Source organism: Triticum dicoccoides, chromosome 4A (genome assembly GCF_002162155.2).
Source record: "Triticum dicoccoides isolate Atlit2015 ecotype Zavitan chromosome 4A, WEW_v2.0, whole genome shotgun sequence".
Lineage (NCBI taxonomy): Eukaryota > Viridiplantae > Streptophyta > Magnoliopsida > Poales > Poaceae > Triticum > Triticum dicoccoides.
This window is the reverse complement of record NC_041386.1, coordinates 735,256,902-735,279,598: the sequence shown is the minus strand read 5'-3', so window position 1 is coordinate 735,279,598 and position 22,697 is coordinate 735,256,902. Positions and strand designations below refer to the sequence as shown.

The 22,697-nt window shown below is 43.3% G+C and overlaps 1 protein-coding gene and 2 pseudogenes across 1 annotated transcript; all 3 read right to left on the bottom strand.

Annotated features, from left to right (window-relative positions):
• Positions 1-122: 122 nt before the first annotated feature.
• Positions 123-3,479, bottom strand: LOC119284330 (annotated as a pseudogene).
• Positions 3,480-6,335: 2,856 nt separating this feature from the next.
• LOC119288247 (probable L-type lectin-domain containing receptor kinase S.5) lies at positions 6,336-7,999 on the bottom strand. Its single transcript, XM_037567878.1, has one exon. The coding sequence runs from the start codon at positions 7,389-7,391 to the stop codon at positions 6,582-6,584; it is 810 nt and encodes a 269-aa protein (XP_037423775.1). The 5' UTR covers positions 7,392-7,999; the 3' UTR covers positions 6,336-6,581.
• Positions 8,000-8,604: 605 nt separating this feature from the next.
• LOC119288243 lies at positions 8,605-21,955 on the bottom strand (annotated as a pseudogene).
• Positions 21,956-22,697: the final 742 nt, after the last annotated feature.

The following is a 22,697-nucleotide window of genomic DNA, read 5'->3' as shown; positions in this document are numbered from 1 at the left end:
GGAGGGGAGAAAACCCACAGCTATTATTTTCGTGTAGGTAAACACCCCTTGAGATGGTTTCCCGAGACTGCCCAGATGAGTGCTCCCTCTGAAACGTCTACATGTGTAGTAGTTCTTATACATGTGTAAATATATCTGCATCTACCAAGGGAACTCAAAAAAATTCTCCAGAAGTTTATTTCACAGGAACATAGTCTCATTCCATCATAAAATAAAATCAATAGGCAGCTTTAGCTCACTATATATCAACATGAATCTTTGCTTCTCTGATCGCTCCCTTCTTCATCTTACAGGTGCCTGCAAAAACAATACATTTGAATAGCTCCAATTGAATTAACACAAGGAATCAGCGACCATGTTTAATAATACATTTTATTTTCTCAACATGCACACAGAAAATACAGACAGTAGTTAGCAGAACTTCAGAAAGACGCATGAATATCCAGCAAAGCAAGGTTGCAAAAATAACATCGCATATATTATATAGCAAAGCTTCAGAAAGATGTATGCAATTCAGTCAGCAAATCAGGACTGCAGAATCATCGGCAGAAAGACCCACGACACAGTGCAAAAGCATCAGCATTCAGTCAGCAATCGGGGTTGCGAAAAACAATATGAAAACGTAGCTTAATATACAAGATGATCAGTCGGAGCATTGTTTTGATCTGCCAAGCCTTCGTACTTCTTGCATCCCCAGGAGTACACTTAGCCAGCTCAGCGGATGGAAATTAAGAGTTCAGGAGGGTCAGATAGTTCAGGCATGCCAGGAACAGCCGAACAGTTGGTGGTGGTGGCTGTACTAGTAGATGCAGCAGCCGGCTAATAGCTGTACACCAGCAAACGATGGTAATCATCAGGCAGCTAGATCAGAACGGCCCAACGGGAAAGCCAAAATATTAAAGTGCATATCTTAACATGAAAACAAAACATCATAACTGTTCGCAAAATACATCAATCTGAGTTCTAAGAGAGTTGCCATTTTTTTTTTGACAAAAGGTAATATATCTACTTGAATCCATTCACTTAATACCTACTCCCTCCTTTCCGGTTCATAGGTCTCAATTTAAAAATCTCACCAACCAAGATAGATGGTGAGTGGTGGAATACTTTTTGTAGTTTGCAAAACCATCCAATTAATGCTCTTGTTTTCCTCAAAAATTATGTTTACCAATGTATTAATTGCAATGCATGCATGCATAAAGTACATGCATTGGTCAACTTTCTCTTAATAATTGCATGCAATGATTTAATGCACCTTGGAACCTGAACATGTGATGAGGAACAACCAAATTGAGCCTTATAAAATGAAAAAACTAAAACTGGCTCAGAATAGCCAGTGCTAGGCAAACAAGAACAAGAGTACGGTGTTCTTTGGAGTTGACATAATGCTTAATCTGTAGGTTTATCAGACATTGCTCTGAACTGAAAACCAAGCAAGCAGGAGTGTAAGCACCAGCAAATTGAGCGGCATGATTCAAGTAGATTCAGAGGTACTCACAAATAGTTCAGCCGATAGAAAAGCCAATTCTTGGAGGAAGCATTGAAGGTAAAGCTACCGCCCATTTGCATCTGCTAATGACTCTGAGAACAGAGGAACATAGGGTAGAAATCGTTGTGTACTAGTATTTTTCTCAAGATCAAGGACGCATCCAACTTTCTGATGTTGCATATCATACACTACTAACGTATGACCTCCACATGGAACCAAGAAAATGGTGTCGCAGTCTGGCTGGATCCCAATCACCATGTAATTCTTCGTAGTCATGCCCGTAAACTTATCGATGCTGGCAGTACGTTTCAGGACCAATTCCTTACTATCACGATCCTTGAGGCACCAGAGTTCTATCTCAGAAACTAGCATAATGTAAACACCCCTGGGACGATCCAATCATAGCAAATCCTCGGGCATACGGCACACTGATGGTCTTCCACACTTTCCCAGCCATGTCCACTGCCAGCAGCACATGGTCGCTGTTGGTGCTCCAAAGGAAGCCCGTCAGGTAGAGCACGCCGCCAGCAAAGACACATCTAGTCCTGGAGAACAGTGTATGACTCCAGGCTCCTGTCCACGATGAGTAGATGCTCACTCCTGTCACGCTCGACGAGTCTGCCTCCTCGAAACGAAGAACACGGAAATGGGATGAGACCGCCGGATCAAAGGCCAGACCTGCGATACGGTTACGCCCTTTCGCCCGCTCTTGCGGATGAGGTTGAGGGGGCAGCTCAACCCAGCTCCCAGTGGCAGGATTGCACACGACAAAACGGCAATCATCCTCTGTCCTATCCCAAGGGGCCATCTTATTCTTGTTGCAGCCGCGGTAGAGAAGGAGGCCATTGCAGGCGTCTACCTGCTCCATGTCCCTGTACTTGTTTGGCTGCAAGTAAGGGAGGGAAGGGTCGAACGGGGCTGCGCCGCCGGAGACACTGGCGAAGTGGTGGTGGTGCACGCTGTGGAAGGACATGTAGAGGAAGCCGGCGAGGGTCTGAGGCAGCTTCTTGCGGTTGGCGGGGTCGGTGATGAGGTCGCGCCAGGGTACGGAGACGCACTTGAAGCGGTTGACGGATCTGGCGGGGAGGCGGGACATGATCTCCAGGATGAGGTCATCGGTGAATAGGGCCGCCGCCTCCTCCGTCGACCTCGGATGGCTGTCCAGCCTCGGCTTGGTGTTCCTCTCGAAGGCCTCCCCTTTCTCCGCCTCCTCCGTGGGCAGGGGTCAGATCTGCAGATGGAGAGAGGGAATCATGGATCAGGCCGAGGAAAATCAGGTAGTAGCCGGTGATGGTGACCTCGCCCTTGCCCTCGCCGTGGTGAGTCGAGAAAGGGAGTACCTTGGTTTGGTTTAGGGCAGCGACAGGCGCCGGGGATGCAGCCGGCGGCGGCGAGCTTCTCGGTGCGCACAGGAGGACGAATGTGGATCCTCAAGCTTTTCTCCTCCAGCCGGACTGAAAAAAAAGCCCAGTCCGGTCGGAGGTGTCCGTTTGGGCTTTTTTCTTCTTCTTCTTGCCCCCTATGTAGGTCTGACTCACTATTTTTTTAACCTCCGAAATTATGTGCAAAAGCATGCAACAATGCAACATAGAACTACAAACCAGCTACATCTACAACTCATTCATAGATTCATTTATTCATAAATTAAGAACTACGTCCAGAAATAAAAATTGCATATACTACAAACTAATCTATCTGCTCCTTGTCTGAGGGGATCGGGATTCACCCCTTTGCCGAAACCACCATCCACGTGGTCATTGGCGGCATGAGGCATTTGTCTGTCCTCATTTGCAAAGTTCTTCTCCCGCTCTAGGTCATGAATGAAGATCCTACGGTGATTCGTCAGCATCAACCGCTCATCCTCGACGGACTCTAGGATGACGCGGATTTCGGCAATGGGGGATGGGCCATAGTAGAGCTCGACGAGGGCGGCAGCACTCTCGCGGTCCGCCTCGAGTTGCACCTCCCCCATGAGGTGCTCCTCCACCATTCGAGAGGCAGAGGTGCTCCCACGCATCCTCCATAAGAGGTGGGGGTGATGCTGGTTTTGAACATCTCCAACTTGGGCCCAACTGAGTCGACCGCCAAGACCACCTTCTCCAAGCCTTCCCCCTCCTTGTCCGAGACTTCTCTAGAGGATTCTTCCCCCACCGGTTTTGAGCCTTCCCTAAACCGGTTCTTCGTGTTTCTTTAGTTTTTCCTTCTTTTTATTATTTTCCTTTTTTCTTTTACATTTCTTTTTTCTTTTTTTTCTGACTTTTTTCCTTTCTTTTCATTTTTCACATCAAAAACCTTTCCCAAAATCGTAAAGTTTGTTTTCCAAATCACTAACATTTTTCCAATTCATGTACTTCTATGAAAATCATGAAAAATTCCGAAATTAATGCACATTTGTAAAAACTTGTGAACATTTTTCCAATTCGAAAATAATTTTTTAGTTCATGAAAAAAATCAGACTCGCAAAATGTATTTTAATTTTTTTTGATTTTTTAAACTTGTGAACATTTTTTGAAATTAAAAATATTTTTAAAGTTCATGATATTTTTGAATTCGTGAACACATGCGAGCATTGTTTGATGTTAGTGAAAAAATTTAAAGTCGCGAACATTCTTTTAACTTCATGGACATTTTTTTATTTTGTGAATAGTTTTTGAAAATCTTGAACATTTTCTGAATTCATGAGTATATTATTTCCAAATTGTAAATATTTTTGGAAGTTTGTCAACCTTCTTTTCAAATTCATAAAAAAATTGAACTCATGAAATACTTCTAATCCTCAAACATTTTTTTAAAATTTGCAAACATATTATGAAATTCATGAACATTATGGAATTCGTGACATTTTTAAAAAATATGCAAAAAATGAATTAGGGAACTTTTATGAATACAAGAATTGTTTTTAAAATTAAAAATATGTTTTGAATGCATGAGCATTTTTTGAATTTGAGAACATTTTTTGAATCTGAGAGCCTTTTCAAATTGCTGAAGATTTTTGAATTTCTATTCTTTAAAAATACTGAAAATTATGAAGCAAAAATCCAAAAAATAAAATAAAAAGAATGAAAAAAAGGGCACATGGGCCGGCACAAATCATGCACGTGAGGAGGGAGGCGTCGCGTTTGTGCCCTCTCGCACGGTCAGGTCACTAAATAGGAGTTATCTAAAAAAAGGTCGCTAAATGGAACGACTCCTTTTTTTTCTTACTTTTTGAAATTTCACGTTGTGACACTTTATTACGATGTCAACAGAGTTACATCATGGATTACATAAGAGAAAATCGGGTGGATGCCCATACCAACCAAATTCAGCATGATACTCGTAAGAATATTCTGCCAAATGTTGTGCCACTTGGCTTGAACTCAAGCAGTGATGAAACAAAATACCATTAATCATATGTGCTCTAGTAAAACTCTTTTTTAATCTAGCGAACCCTATTCTAAAAAGGAAAGGATAAAAACTAGCCCAGAGACCGCCGCCTTCTTCCCACCTCCGGGGCTCAGTGCCGCGGCAGTGGCGCATCCTCGCTTGCTCCTTGTAAGGAGGTCGCCGGCGCAATAGCCACCAGCACCGCCACAACATCGGTGGCAGATTTCTCAGGAAGTGTCCATGCTTTCGAATCTCCTCAACTTGCTACCACGCGGCTCAACTTCTCCAGGAGCACGCCAGTCTTCGCAAGCTACTGGAGGTCTTCATCATCTGCTGCGACGACCTGTTGGAGTCCTCCGCGGTTTAGAGATTTTTCTGTGTGAATTTTATCACTAGTTAAGCGACTAACTTTGCACTGGGATTTCTAACAGCTAGATATTTTGCGAGGCCACCACCTCCTTACAAGCATACCAGGCTCAGAATTGACAAGTCTACACACCACTGTTCAATTTCAGCATGCGTGCGAATTGGCATGCTAGCTGCAGGAATTCTAATATGGTAAATTCCTTGCTTATCATCCTTTGAGCTTCTCATTAGCATACCAAACAGCTCGTTTGATGGTAGTTACTAGTTCAAATTTGTGTCCCCGGAGTACTTCAAAAGGCTCCGAGCAGGATTAGTCCAATCGAGATGTTGGGTGGCGCGCTACCGGCATGTGGTGGGAGAAGCCGGTGTGCGGGAACTTTGCCAGGTGGGCGCGATTGGTCGGCATGGCCAAAGGGGTGAAGCGGAGGTGAAACTGTCTCAAGACGGTGTGGTGGTATGGCGGTGGCAGGCAGGTTGGGTGTCAATAGCTTCCGGTCCTGAAGCTTGACCTATTTCCAGCGACCATAGGTTCGGACAAGTCAGTAACTTACAAACTAGCAGCTGGTATTTCTCAAACCCTTTATTTGTTCAAGAATAGTGGTGGTACAAGGTGTACGGAATATATAAGAATTGAAGATGTTGGCTGTATTGAAAAGCTTCAGACTTCAGGTACCGTCAGAAGCTTCACTCATTTCCGACAACAGCCACATAGAATTGGACAGGTCGGTAAGCGACAAACTGTCACCAACTTACTATTTCTCAAACCCTTCATTTCTTCCAGAATAATGGTGGAGCCCAAAAAATACTCACAGTGGGTCAAACATCGAGCACAACAAATTAAATGATGATAAACTAACAATTTTTAGTTGAATCGCACGGGATGTTTCGTCGCAATTGAATTTATCAATAGTTGCATCTGTCTAGAATCCTATTGCAATCTCTTTCTTAATGTAGATGAACAAGCAATCTCTTAAATATATGTCTTCCATTTTGGTATATTAAAAGTTATAGCGGGCTAAAAAGGCAAAAAAGGACATGCTAAGAAATGATAAGACAACATCTGAGCATTGGTTTGGTAGGTCCTGTTAAGGTGATTAAAAAGAACTGATGCATGTATAAAATTATTCAGCCATAAAACAAGCAGGAATGTAACCTACAACTTCATAAGCACATCATAGTGAACACTCGACACTCTCAATACAATAGTACAAATTTCCACAATACTCACTTCCCCATGAGAGAAGTATAGGTCATGGAGCAGAAACTGTTGTGCTGTCGAGCCCCTCCCATGAAGAGCAACCCGACGTCCGACAACTCCATATCGCGCTAATTGCTGCTCGAAGGCTAGTGAAACGCAAGCTTATTCATCTATCATGGTGAAGTTCCATGACTTTATCTGGTTCAGTTGGGTGAAGTTGCCAGTGGAACCTGCAAATACAAGATATATCTTGTCCTGCAGAAGCTGTGATAGATCAATGTAGATATCTCCTTGGTAGACATACCGCCCACGGATGTTGTGTTGGACTAGAAATACTTGAAACAATTTCGATGTGCCGTGGTACCTGATACTGACCCATACATCGGACCCACTTGAGAGGATGATGGAAACATTACTAAGCGGGTACTGCCGAATAGATTTGATGTTGTTGATGTCGATGCCGATATGGTTGCCGTCAAGGTCATCCTCATAGCTCTTCCTCGTGTCAAACTCGATAGCAACTACTGGGTCCATCTTCGTGCCATCTGTCGTGTCATTGCATATGCCAAGCCACTGGCCACTGCTGTTGTTGGGCAATGATGGATTGTTTGTGAGCACAAATGCCATACCTTCTCCAGCCCCATTCTGACCAGGGATGATGTTGAGCAGGAAATCTGTCCTGAACGAGGTGGGCGCCGCCCGCTTGTTGTTCCACAGCTTGAGGGTTTCCCTTGCATAGACCACTCTCCCCAATTGGTGGCGCATGTTTCCGGTACTTTGGGTGATTTGCAGGGCACCATCTGCAATTGTGGAGCCTGGGCTGAAACTGAAATCATCCCTATTGATTGTGTTGAAGTTGGGATAAGTAAATTGCAAGCAATTGCAGGTTCTACTGCCTAGGGCTAGGACGACAACAACTGCATAAGCTATACGGGAAAACCTCAACATGCTATTGGTATTGGGCATTGTCATGCTAAATGGTTCCTATAGCTTCCTGCAAGCTTCAGGAAGGAGGAGTATTTACACGATCCTTGTACTTTGAAGCTTCTCAGTACGGAGGAGGGGGGGAGTTGACGAAGTACATGGAAGAGACATAGTCAATGGAATCGTCGGGATAAAGCCTAGGATAATATTTGTGCAACTGCAGAGAAACTGCCCATTGTTAGAATAAGAAGCGGTGCGGGAAAAATGTTGGGACCGATGCTACTCACCAGCACTATGTTTATTATGTGATCTCCCACCTTCTTTTCACAGAGAGGGATGAAAAGAGGCACATCTAAGAGGATCAACAAGGTCTGTTTAGCTAGCGGAACAATGACATTAACATAAAAAAAACATTCAAAGGTGGAAGAAAACTTATCCGTGACAGTATGATAGTGCCAGCTATGAAGGACTTGGGTAGAAATCCCTTTCATCCAATAATTTTTTATATTGGATTACTTGTCAATGCAGAACTTGTCTCCAGAGTCGAAAGCTCTTAAAACTTACAAGTGTATCACATGATGTAGTCAAAGAAAACAAGCATCGTCACTCGACTCACTTAATATATACTCCCTCCGTCCCAAAATTCTTGTCTTAGATTTGTCTAAATACGGATGTATCATGTCACGTTTTAGTATTAGATACATCCGTATCTAGACAAATCTAAGACAAGAATTTTGAGACGGAGGGAGTACTTGGATGAAGCATAGTCAATGGGAATCATCATATACAGCCGGCAACAATAGTTCTGCAGCTGCAGAGAAGTTTACCAACGGTTAAATTAATAACCTATGCATACAAAATGTTCAGAGTAATATGTTTAACTATGCAATCATCTCCCTTTTTCCCCCTAGTGACAGACTAAAAGAGGGGCTAATGGGAGGAATAACGAGGCTGTTGAACGAGTAAAATAGTGTAACATACAAAAACGCTAAGAGGTAGAAAAAACTGGTCAATGACAACTTGATGGTGCGTTAGCTTTTTTTTTTTGTGAGTGATGGTGCCATCCCTCAAGTAGTTTCCACTGGCGTGTAATACTGTCGAACGTTGAACTTGATGATCTTATTCACGTGTTTGATTTGGACTTGGTGCTTTTGTTCGTCTTTTATGCTGGTGTGGAGATCTTGAAAAAATCTGATTGCCCTTCACTTGGAGATATTGTATTCTAAACAATCTCTAAGGGGATAAGTTCATGGTTTGGATCTGACTCAAATAGGCCTGATCTGCACTGCTCTTTATTCCATCATATGTTGTTTTACATGGTCTACCTATATTCATATGATGAATTTGCAAAGTTGATATAGCCAAGGAAACTCTAGCATGGACTTACACCGCAGCACCATTTACATGCTGCCTGCATTCCCGCACCAAATGTATGTTCCAACTTGCGTCAACAAAAATCCTATGCAAGTTGATTACGAGATGATCAGAGGTGCACTGCACGGTACAGGGGAGGTAATTTTGGCTACTGTATAGAGCCAACTAAGTAAAAAAGAGCATAAAACCAGCTTGATTAGACTACCTAAACACGTCGCGCAAATTCCTTGCTCATCTTGAAGACATCTCTTGAGGCCGGCCATGCCAAAGTATCTGAAATTCTGCCTCAGATTCAGAAAAAAAAAACAAGTTCAGAGAACAGACGATCTTCTTCTGTCGTAATATTTCTCAAGGCAGCTGGGTGGTACCTGGAGTGTGCCATGTTCTTCCCAAGCACCTGAAAGGACGTAGTCCTCCTTGCCTGCAACAAGTTTGACATATATGATAAGCAGTGTTCCCACTTCCCCAGCTTCCATTGTGTAGTTGTTACTGGTGTTGAATCTTTGCGTTCATCAGTGCTATCTGAAAAGAGAGAGAGAGATGAACCAGACCATCTTGGAGCCAAGAAACTGGAAAAACTATACAGGTATTAGCAATGTAAAAACCAGTAGACAAAGATTATGTATGATACTAGCTGGGATTCAGTCCTGCTCGCTGTGGCAAATGTTCAGACTCACAAATGAATTGCCAAGTTTAAAATAAATACATCATCCATTCTCAAGCAGCTCAGAGCTTTTCTTGGAATAATATGGCATTCTTGAATAATTCATCTTCGCTGTTTTTAGTTTATATGTCTATTATCATTCCAGACTCATTCAAGAATCAAGAGTCATCATGCATGACATCAGAAGCAACAGCACTAATGCTGTTGAGCCGCCTCAAACAGGGTAGCCAAATCAATCACGCCGTGGACATCAATCAACCACGCCGATAGACCTTATTCCTAGTGGTCATTCAATCGTGTTGACAGACAAATACTGTGCATGTTCTCCAAGCTGCGTCTCTATGAAACTGTTGTCACCACTGGCTCTAGTGTACTGATTTCTTTCACCTGCATGCTGCTGTCAGTACAGAAGTGCTTCTGACGTGTTACAAGGAGGTGCCGTCTCCTTGGCTAAATGGTCGATAATTGTCTTCAACCAAATACTTCTGACGTGTACCAACACCCTGTGAACCTATTCAATCGGCAGAGCTGCTCCCTACGCAAAAGCTTGTGTTGTTGCGATGTTCAGAAACATGGTAACACAAAATAGTTTCATCCAAGATGGGCCATAGAGTTTGCACAAGTGGTAGCTGCTTGCAGTTACTACCATCTTCCCATTATTTCTAGGCTTGAGCCCAGTCTGCATACAGGAACACTGCAGAATGAGGCAAAGCTCACAAACATAATGTTTGCATACAGGAACAAATAGATTGGACAAGCTTTTCACTTGATGAGATTATATTCAAAAGTTGTTTAAAAAAAAGAGAATAGAGATTCATTTTCAAGCTTCAAAAGCTGTATCAGCTCCCGTCCAATCCCAGTTATGTACACAGGCATACGATGTTAACTACCTGACCTAGCAATTAACACCAAGGGGTTTAAGTTAAGTATAAGCAAGCATGGTACGTATACTAGACCAAATGCATCCTCAATCCTAGCATTCTGATCTTCCAATCACAAAATAATCAGAATACGGCACATGATGCATCCACCTGCTTAATCATCAGGATTGCAGCCATTATAGGGAAGATCAGGAGCTAGCAACTAGCATGCATTCATTAATAATCAGAGTTACAGCCATTATATACATTTAGTTTACAAAAAAATCTAGTTCTTGATCTTCTAGATGTGAGCCAACAAGCTGTTACTTTACCTACTAACGGAAGGGCGGTTTGGGTGCACCAGCGAAGCCTCCTTGAACGCGCACACAACATCATGAGAGGCCCCGTCAAGTCGGATCTCCTGGAGGTGTAACAGGTGCTCCATGCCGACTGGTATGGTACCACCCCAATGCACCACACTGAGACAAAGGATTCGTAAGTTGGGCATAGCCCCTGCTTCGAACCCCAGGTACGCTGTAATGCCTTTCCGAGAACTAGAATAAAAATACTCCAGAACTAGGAATAGTCCTGTGCCTAATATAGCTCTTTCAGCAGGGATTTTACCCGCTCCAAAGTTGAGGTAGACGAGGGAGGGAAGCTCTCCAAGAAGATGAATCTCCTCAGTTGACGTCTCCTCAACCTGCAGCTCAAGGACGCGCAGACAATGGAGACCATCCATCCATTTCGGAACTCTGCAGAACCACCATGTTCTCATGCAAAGTCGCTCCATATGTTGAAAAGGATTGGATAATGAGCCCAGCTGCAGGTTCTCACTCTCAAGATGGCAACCAAAGATGCGCAGACATTCGAGGTTACGGAGCTTTCCAATGGAGAAGGCCAAAGCATCAACTTTTTGCGTCCCCAAACTGAACTCTTTTTTCACACTCAGTTCCCTCAGATTGGTCAGCTCGCTGAGATCCATAATATACTTCAGGGAGATCTTTTCCAGGTCAAACTCTTGCAGAGTGCGCAGTGATTTCATATTATCGATACCTTCCGGCAGGTCTGTACAATTTGGAAGACCCAGATAGGACAGGCGGGGCAAATGAACTATATCTGAAGGGATGCTCTTTACCAGCCTGCATTTCTGTATGTCCAGTGTCTCCAAGTAAACAAGCTTACCAAGTTCAGTAGGGAGCTCTATTTTCCCATCGACTCTAACCATCACACACCTCAGCTGAAACAGTTGGCTAATGGCAGTGAGGTCAACTGTATCCTTTCCCCTAACAATGATGAGCACCCTGAGATACTTGAACCACAAAAAAGGTGGTATGGGATTCTCAAACAATATAAATGACCGAACTTGTGGCAGTCTAGCAGCAATAGCCATATCATACTCATATGTTGCTCCACCAATAGCCATGGAGCTCAGGGATAATCTGCGAACATTGTACTTGCAGCCATGCATCAGTCTTGCCATGTCCTCAGAATTGTACGCCACACTTAGAAAATTGTCTTCTACACACTTGATTAGGATCAAATCAAGCATCATGTCATGTACTGTGCAAGACAACACCTCTCCATACTCAGTTTTTGATGGCTGAATCATACTTCTATTGACGAGCTCATTGAAGTAACTCCTGCCAATATCCTCCAAATCTGACCCATGCAAACTGCTGACGAAGCCTTCAGCTATCCATTGTCTAACAAGATGATCCCGCCATATAATGTGGTCCTCAGGATACATACCAAGGTACAAAAAACATGCCCGGAGATGAAGAGGAAGATGCGTGTAGCTAAGGTTTAATATGTTATTCATCTCTTTCAATGAAGGATTTGTGGTAGATTGGGCACCCAGAGATTTCCTTATGCTCTCCCAGTGTTTCCTTGACCTCACTTGAGTAGCTAATAGGCTAGCTATAGTGATAATTGCAAGAGGCAATCCGCCACACTTCTTCAGAATTTCAGCCGCAACGTCTTTAAGATAGGGTGGATGTTGGTAGTACCTGTAAGCAAAGATAGAAGTTTGGCAAGGACCAAAATGTAAAATGTATTGTGTACTTATCTCTGACAAGGAATGGAGTGTGTGTGTTCGACAGTCTTCCAGAAAATCGCCAGCCCACTTCTCTTGCGAGTTTACGGAGGCGCAAGTGATAATCCGGCGAATCTCGACATGGCATCAGAGCAGGTTGGCGTTCCGGCGGTGGCGGCGTAGTCCCTCGCCGGCAAGGCGGCCGGGCCTGGCAGGGTCAGGAGAGAGAGGAGGCTGCTCTTGCGCGCGTGCGACGCGGAGGAGGAGGCGGCTGTGGGCGCGTTCTGGGCGAGCTGGCTGCAGAGTAGGAGGCGCAGGAGGTGCTGCGGGAACTGCTGAGTGTTGGTCTGCTGTCCTGCTGCTGATTGACCAAGGAGAAGGGCAGCTGCTGGTGCATCTGGATCTGCTGCTGCTCTGTGGGGTGTGGCTGCGGCTGCTGCTTGGAAGGGCTCCTGTGCTGGCTGCTGCTGCTACTGGTGGAACTGTGTGGCAGAGGAGGAGCAGTGGAGGAGTGTAGAGAAGGTAGAAGGTGAGGTCCCCTTCAACTGTGGCTGCTGGTAGGTTGCAAGGGAGAAGAAAGGGAGGTGCCTGGTGCCTGCTGTGTGTGCGAGCAGAGAAAAGGTGAACTGGTGAGGTAGTGAAGATGAAGATGACTTGTGGCTTCAACAAGTAGAGAAGGGGTGTGTTGCCTAAATCTAAATCTGTTCGTGGGTTGTTGCTGCTGCCTTGGAGTGGAGAGAAGAACAGAGCAGTAGACCAAAGAGCAGTGTGCAATTGAGGCTGTGAAGGTCAGAGTAAGTTTCGATTGGTAGTGGAGTTGTGAGTGATTGTGTGAAGGTGTGCATTCTGGTAGTGGAAGGCCAGGGAATTTGCAGCGTTATGGTTGGAAAATATCAGGCTCTGGGATTGGTAAGCAAAGGGACGATGGTTCAGGTAGAGGTAAAGGATGTGGTAGTGGTACTGCAAAATCATGGCAGCGAGAGGGGGATTGGCTGTGTCCAAATACAAGATGTGAGAATGTAAATTTTGCATTCCGAGGTGTCTGTAATCGCTGTCGGGCAGCACGTCCTACTGATGTTAGTGCAATGGGGACAACTAAAAATGATGGAAAATGTCAGACTATTACTGTCGAAATGACTACTGATGAGTTGAAGAAGTGGCTTCGGTTCAAGGAAGGAATCATTGATGAAAGGTCAACAACCAAGATATTTGCTACATCTGCTAACCCCTGTGGTAATACTTCGAAATTTTTGAAAGGAAGTTATTTTGAGACTGGTACACAGTGGTTAATAGACTCTGGTGCGTCTAAACATATGGCCGGTTCATATAAGGATTTCTACAGTTATACTCCTGATTTTACAGGGCAAAATGTTAGACTTGCTGATGGTTCTGGCCAGAGTATTAAGGGAGTAGGCACAATTAAATGTTGCCCAAATATGACTCTATCATCTGTTTTATATGTTCTCTCATTCCCAATCAATTTGCTATCCATCAGCTGCATTACAGGAGAACTTAATTGTGCTGTAATCTTCTTCCCAACATGGTGTTTATTCCTGGAACTTGGGACTTGGAAAATCCTTGGGACAGGAATTATGCGAGGTGGTCTATACTACTTGGATGATGATATGGCACCTATGGCTGCTGCTGTGCTGTCTTAGTCACCATTGGAAGAATTTCTTCTTCATCATCGCAGGCTGGGACACATATCCTTTAACACCCTGGGTCAGTTGTATCCTAATCTCTATAATAAAATTTGCAAAGAAAGTCTAGTATGCGATGCTTGTCAGTATGGGAAGCTAACCCGTAGTATATATACTTCATCTGATCACGTATGGTGCCATTTCAAACTATCCACTCAGATGTGTGGGGTCCTAGTGGGGTGTGGTCACTTTATGGATACAAATCTTTCGCTACATTTATTGACTGTTGCACTAGGACTACTTGGGTTTATGTACTGAGAAATAAAATTGACGCGTTTGAATGCTTTAAGGATTTCCACAACCTAATCAAGAATCAATATGATGCACGGGTGAAAATATTTCGAACTGACAATGGTACAGAATATGTAAATAACCAATTTGATGAGTATCTGTCAAGCTTTGGGATTATCCATCAAACTAGTTGCCCAGGTACTTCCCAGCAGAATGGGTTGGCTGAAAGGAAGAACAGACATCTCTTAGAAATCACCCGGTGTATCATGTTAGCTATGAATGTTCCTAAATATTTGTGGGCTGAAGCTGTGATGACAGCGGCTTATTTGATGAATAGAATGCCATCCCGGGTGCTCAATAACAAGACACCGATTGAGTGTCTAACTGGTGAAACCACATATGTTGTGCCACCAAAGGTATTTGGATGTGTATGTTTTGTGAGGGATCATGGACCATCAGTTGGCAAGTTTGACCCTAGAGCAGTGAAATATGTATTTGTGGGATACTCTGGAAAACAAAAGGGTTATAAATGTTGGTGCCCATCAGAAAAACGGATGTTTGTGAGCATGGATGTAGTGTTCAGGGAGCATGAACCCTTCTATGGGGAATCAGTAGATTTAACTGATGTCTTTCCTGATTTATATGTTAATGATGCTACAGATCTGGACAATGAGATAGGGGGAGATAAAGGTGAAGAATATAATGAAGCAGCATCCAGGAATATGATTGTTGGAGTGATTCCAGCTGCAGATATGTATGACGATGAAGATGAAGGTACATCAGAAGCTGAACAGAAACGGACACAGGGGGAGCTACGAGATGAATCAAATGAAGCTGTTAAGTGGCCTAAACCAAATGAAGAACAAGAAGTTCAGGTGTATAAAAGGAGACAGTGGCCTAAACCAAATGAAGAACAAGAAGTTCAGGTGTATAAAAGGAGAAACTGATCTGAGAAGGAAGTTATTCCATCTAGGTGTGATCATGAAGCTCAAGAAGCTCCTGCAATACAAGCACAAGAAACCTTGCCAAGTGTGACACAATCAGATGTGCATGAGTCATCTCCTCAAGTTGATGAGTTAGATATTCCTATCGCTCGCAGAAAGCAGCCACGTTCCACTGCAGGGAAGTTACCATCAAATCTATCTCAATATGATATTTCTAATTATGTCTCATATGTATCATTGGGCTCCCAATATAAATCATTTATAGATGCACTAGATTCCACTCTACCTATACCACATGATTGGCAGGAGGCGAAACAATATCCGGAGTGGAGAGCTGCTATGATAGAGGAGATGACAGCACTTGATAAAAATAATACTTGGGTACTCACTACTCTTCCTCCTAACAAAAGGTCTGTTGGTTGTAAATGGGTATTTACTGTAAAACAAAATTCAGAGGGAAAAGTAGAAAGATATAAAGCCAGGTTAGTGGCAAAGGGGTATAGTCAGACTTATGGAGTGGACTATGATGAGACCTTCGCACCAGTGGCGAAAATGAACACCATTAAGGCTCTCATATCTATAGCTGCAAATAATAAGTGGAGGTTATTTCAAATGGATGTTAAAAATGCTTTTCTTCATGGAGATTTGAAAGAAGAGGTTTATATGGAGATTCCCCCTGGGTTTGGTACACAAGAAACAGAGGGTAAAGTGTGTAGGCTGAAAAGGTCTCTATATGTTTGAAACAGTCACCTAGAGCATGGTTTGGACGACTTAGAAAGGAGATATGCTCTATGGGTTATCGACAAAGCAATGCAGATCACACCCTTTTCTTTAAGTACCAGAGTGGCAAGATTGTCATCCTTATTGTGTATGTTGATGATATTGTGATCACAGGCAATGATGATGATGGGATAGCATTCCTAAAGAAGATGTTGGCCAAGTCATTTGAAGTTAAGGATCTGGGTTTTCTTCATTATTTCCTGGGAATTGAGGTTGCATATGGATCACAAGGCATTTACTTATCGCAAAGAAAATATGTACTTGATTTACTCGTTGAAACTGGCATGCTAAATTGTAGACCAGCGACAACTCCAATTGAGCAGAACCATCGTATTCGAGCAGATTCTGGTGATCCTGTGGACAAACATCAATATCAAAGGTTAGTTGGTCGGTTAATTTATTTATCACACACTAGGCCAGACATTGCCTATGCTGTTAGCTTGGTGAGCAGATTTATGCATGACCCGAGATCAAGTCATTTAGATGTTGTGCACAGAATACTAAGATATCTTAAAGGTTGTCTGGGAAGAGGGATTCTATTTTCTAATCATGGACACTTAAAAGTAGAGGGTTTTACTGATGCTGATTGGGCTGGGTGCCTAGACGATAGAAGGTCTACATCTGGCTACTGTGTTTTCGTTGGTGGTAATCTTGTTAGTTGGAGGAGCAAAAAACAAAGTGTGGTGGCACGATCTACTGCTGAAGCAGAGTTTAGATCCATGGCTTCAGGATTATGTGAATTGATGTGGTTGAGGATACTATTATCTGAACTTAGGCTTTTTGATGGAGGACCACTGCAACTTTTTTGTGATAACCAGGCTGTAATCAAGTTAATACACAATCCGGTCCAGCATGATAGAACTAAACACATCGAAATTGATAGACATTTCATAAGAGAAAAGCTAGACGAGGGACTTCTCCAAGTTGACTTTGTTAGATCTGAAAATCAACTTCCAGATGTATTAACAAAGGTTGTTAGTGTTGTATCTTTTGAAAAACTATGTAGCAAGATGGGGCTCATAAATATATTTGCCCCATCTTGAGGGGGAGTGTTGGTAGTACCTGTAAGCAAAGATAGAAGTTTGGCAAGGACCAAAATGTAAAATGTATTGTGTACTTATCTCTGACAAGGAATGGAGTGTGTGTGTTCGACAGTCTTCCAGAAAATCGCCAGCCCACTTCTCTTGCGAGTTTACGGAGGCGCAAGTGATAATTCGGCGAATCTCAACAGTGGACAAACAACTTCAGACCCAAATACTCTGTTCGAGAATAACATTCTTGAATTCTGTTCATTGAGGGGCTTCATTGTGTAAATGCACTTACGGTCATTGTGACAGGCCACACTAGTCACATCTTCCACTCGTGTCGTTACTATTATTCTACTCCCATTTCCATTTTCTGGAAAAGCAAGACTAATAGTATTCCATGCTGATTGATCCCACAAGTCATCAAGTACAATAAGGTACCTGTTGAAATGTTTGCACAGGTTACATCGTATCAGAATATGACTAAGTTGAAGACAGAAGCATCGAAAATTAAAATGGACTAGATGAAAGAAATATGTTGCTCATATGGCTAAATTAGCATGATCACATAATATTCAAGACGGGATAACAATGCCTGGCTGAAGAACGTTCATTATCATTTGGTCAGCTTATGCCTGTATATTGTAGCCACCTAGCATTCTTCACCTATGAGTATTCGGTCCTGTCTCTCAACCCCTACGAGTCTCTTCCAATAAACAACTAAGCAAGTTTTTACATTGAATGAAAAAAACATACAAAACTTCAATCAGTTGTTCCGAAGGTGTGTTTCTGCTCTAATGTTTTCTTTAAAATTTTGAATATCTATCACGAACATACAAAACAAGAAAACAACAAAACTTCCAACATGCATGGGCAAGCAACTCTAACCAAAATATGTACTAACCAATTAATTGCTACTTCAAATTGAAGATGAGCAGCCAATGCCAGTGGCTATAGGAAGTAAGTAATTACCTTTTATCTGCGAGATACTTCATTAGCTCTTCAATGATGTCTTCAAACCCGCAATCATGAGAAGACACACTTATCCCAAGTTTCAATTGTAGGCGACTGAGAAGCACTCTCATATCAGGCTTCTGTGAAACTGAAATGAATGCCACACTCTTGAAATGCCCCCTGATCTTATCATATACCTGTTTGGAAAGTGTAGTTTTACCCAGACCTCCAAAACCAACAACAGACACAACCTTGAGTTTTTTCTGAGTATCCATCAACCAATTGGCAACCTCCTCCCTTGGGCCGTCAATGCCCACAAGACTAGTTGCCTCCTGGTAGACTGCTGACAGCCGAGGGTCGACACCCACAAAGCTAGGCTTGCAATCATCAATCTTGTAGCTCTCACGTCGAGCATTTGCTTCTACCACAAGAGTCCTGAGCTCTTCCATCTGGTTGGCAATCCTATGAAGCTCGCACAACCTCTTGTGAAGTTCAGCAGCCTCCCCGGTGAAGCTTGCTTCAGCATCCTCACCTCCAAATTGGCGCATGAAGTCATCAATGCAATTCTCCATGTCATAGGAGATCTCCCTGACATCATCCCTCCAATTTTTTACTGCTGGAGCGAGCTCATCCATGAGCTCCAGCTGCTCAAGGACAGCGTTTATGGTGCTCAACTCCTTGAGGAAGGACGCCTGCTTCCTCACCTCTTTGCGCTTAATGTACTCGTCACCCATGAGCTTGGCAAGCTTGGCACTGAGGGTGCTCACCCCAGTCGCCACAGTCACTGCTGTTGCCTTCCCCTTACTCTCTAGGCTCACTTTGCCATCCTCCTGCTCTACCTCCAGCACTGATGGCTGCAGTTCGGATGCTGCAGCGGAATCATCCATGAACTTCAATTCATCCACCAACTTGGAGGCAAAGCCTATCTGCAACAAAAATGAAAAGAAGGTCAGGACAAATCACTAAATAGTTAAATGGTGGATCATATACATTTACTATTGAGTAATTGTACCTGCCCTTCTGTCGAGGTAGCTACATCACTTGTAATAGACCAGTTTGAAATTTCCGCTTCACCCAGTATTCCACGAATGATAAACCATGTAGCAGGCCTATTCCTTGGGTCATAGTTCATGCATTTTATCCCTATCTCAGCACCTACTTTTACTTGTTCCAATGTTGTCTGGCTCTCTGATACCCCGAACTTGTTTGCCCAACTTTCAACTACCTGCTAAATTAACAACTGTAATGAATTACGAAAAAAGGGTGGCATTTAGAATTGAATTGAAAAATGTGGATTTTAGAACTGGAAAATGGGAACACTGAACTGTATTGATTTAGGATTGGAGACCAAATGCAAGGCTACCTACCACAAACAATTTTAAATTTCTCACTTGATCGATTTTAGTGTTATTAATCTTTCGATGCACATAATGACTTCAAAAATCATAATCATTTCTATGTTACCTTTTTTGGAAGATCGGTACAAACAGAACATTCAAATCTTGAAATTTGCAAACCCTACTGTTAATTAGATACTCTGATTGAATATGTGTTGCATTTTTGTTTAACAACGTTGTAGTTTGCGCTAAACATGTTGTCTACAATGTTCTTCTTGGAACCTCATATATAATATAATTACCTCCTCAACATTAGAGCATTCCTTATGTCTCATAAGGATCTCCATGATTATAACACCCAAACTATATATGTCTGCCATGCAGGTAATTTCTCCATTATTTAAGAATTCTGGTGCCATATATCCCCTGCATAAAAATTAATGTAATTTATCTGATACTGATAAAGTGTATGCAAAAAAGTTGCTACGTTACTGATAAAACATTAAGTCCTCAAAGAGAATTGCGAGCCTACATCGTCCCAAGCTTGTTTTCAGTAATAGCCCGACTCCGGCTCCCACTTAAGCGGTGTGATAGACCGAAATCCGCTATTCTGGGCACCATGTTATCATCCAATAGTACATTCTGAGGTTTGAGGTCCATGTGAATAATACGTTGCTGATGAAGATAATGTACGCCCTCACAGATGCCCTTGATTATTTGGTAACATGTGGTCCATTGAAGTTGACAAGATGCATCTGTGGAGAGTATACAATACAACAAATAGTTAGTACTATATGCGGTGGGATAAGCAGTCCAATAAAATGAAAAAGGGCCTTCAAGAATGATTGCCCGATTTTCAAAGCCAGTATGCTAACGAATTCAAAGGAAGTTCTCAAAAAACCTATCTCATTGCCAAAACGTGGGTGTCACAATTGGGGGGAAAAAGTAGCTACCACTTCAGTTCAAAATTCAGGTGCAAATATGTGGGCTTGCCAACATATTTGGCTTGGAAAACTGAGATGCTCTGAATTTTAGTTTGGTCACTCGATTAAGCTCTATCCACAACAGAAGATAGTTGTTAGAGCACTCTCTCTGAGGCAAAGAGGATGAGAATTCAAAATATGTCCAAACAGAAGAATGCATGTTTTGCAGCGGTATAAGAACAGAGCTGAAACTACCATTTAGTGTGCAAAAAGAATTAACAAATCTCAGCAGAGTGGCAACTAATAAATACTCTGGACTGTAGTTGGTAGACATTTACTACTACTACATAGCAGAAATGCAAGGAAAGGTATAAGGCTAATCTGATTTTACCGGAGGGATAGTCAGGAAGGCACCCTTTGGGCATGTACTCGAAGCAGAGCAGCCTATGCCGCACATCTGCCAAGACATGCTTCCCGTCATATGGCATCAGTACTTGCTGCGTTTCAGAGGAGTACCCGAGAAATCGCACGGTATTCTTGTGCCTGACCACAGCGAGACAGGTGACCTCGCTCTCGAAATTCTTGTCCAGGATCTCGTACCTCTCGAAGAGCCGCTTCACGGCGACAGTGCGACCACTTGGAAGCACTCCCTGCATCTCACATAGAACCGTGTCAGCTAGATTGTCTCTGGTAAATTAATTTCAGAGCAGAGGGTCTGGTTGCTTACCTTGTAAACCGCTCCGAACCCACCCCTGCCGATTTCATTATCTTCAGAGAAGTTTCCTGTGATGGAGCTGAGCAGCGAGAAAGGCAGATCAACTGGATCCGCGGTTTCATCGAGCAACACTTTCTCCAGAGCAGCAAGTTGGCTGCTTTGGCCGTCATCCGTCATCTTGGTTATGAAAGTCAGGTGTTATTCTCCTGAAGCATGCATAATGAGTGTAGTTCATTAGCCGTATGTGCAAATAAGGAGAAAACTGGGACCTGCTATTATTCAGTTGCCTGGAAAATAATCAGGTTCAGAAAGTCGACTGAAACCAATACTGTAATGTTTGGGACTTTGGGTAACTGAAGAAATAGCAATTGCAGAGAAAATTTAGTTATGTCTATCTGAAGTCTGATGTCGATCTAAAAAATATGAAAGAGACGGACGGACTTTTTCTCTCGATTATAGCAACAACGAAAAAAGAATCTATGTGAAGAAATTTAGTATATCTATATCTGATGAAGTCTGAAAGAGACTCGATCTGAAAAGTCTGAAAGAGATGGACGGACTTTGTTCTCCATTACTACTCCCTCCGTTCGAAATTACTTGTCACAAAAATGAATGTATCTACAACTAAAATACATCTATATACATTCATTTCTTGGATGAGTAATTCCGAACGGAGGGAGTAGTTAGAAAAAAAAAAGCGTCGAAGAAAAGGGATCCCCTGATTAGATCTATATATGATATGGAGGATACGGATGTAGCGCTAATTAACCAAAAAACAGGGGACGAGTCCCCATTTATCACGACCTTCTTGGCTTACGGTAGGTACCTTTCTCTGACCGGAGGAAGCGGCGCCGGGGACCAAGGATGTCGAGCGTCAAAGGATTGCTGAGGTAGGGCGGGCCGGAGAAGAACTTGGCGGAAGGGTGGAGGTGGCGCCCTCGCCGGAGGAGTACCCGTCTTGACAGGGAGGGTGGGAGTGGAGAGACGGAACGCGGAGGGGGCGAGGGGGAAAAAAGAGGCCGTGCCAACAATGGAATGGAATGAAGGACGAGCAGAGCAGGCTTGACCTGGATGGAGTCTGTGGGCGGAGACTCACTGGAGAAAGAAACCACGCACTACTCCACTACCTTTCCATCGTGCGCGTGGATCAAATGCTTTTGGAATTTTTATTTATACTCTTCTTCTTCATAACGGCATCTTCAATGTGGACCAGCCAACCACCCGCTTCGGTCCCGACCGTGCTGTCTGGACCCAGCAGCCATCTAACACCCGTTTGTATCGATTCGTAGGGCAGTCCAGACATGATTTCTCCCGTAAAACAGAGACAAAAATGAGAGATATTTGCAGGAGTCCGGCCACGCGAAATATAGGAATCCGACACCCTATGCCCATCCAAAACCCTTCCCGGACTCCGCGACTCCATCCTCACCATTTTCTTTCCTTCCATCTTTCTCTTACCTTCGCCGCCGCTCCACCACCTTGGCCACCACGCCACAACCCTACTGAAACTCTGCATCACTGTCACCTTCAGCACTCCAGCATGCCTTCATCCTGCTTCTCCTCCGTCTCCGCTCAACCCCTATCCTCCGACCGCCCTGCCAGCAGGTACCATCCGCTACTGCTATTCTCATCATGCTTGGCAACTGTTCGATGAATCGCCGAATCTAAAAACAGTTGTCCCTTCTTTTTTCTAGCAATATATTCCGAGTTGGAGTACATATACGAGCAGTATGTTGAGTCGTCTGACGGCTCGTCAGACGAGGAGGAGTACTCTGATGAGACGGCGATGATGCATGCGATCCTTGAAGACACGGA

Coding starts and splice junctions, on each gene's coding strand:
- LOC119288247 (XM_037567878.1), bottom strand. CDS start 7,391: ATGACAATGCCCAATACCAATAGCATGTTGAGGTTTTCCCGTATAGCT.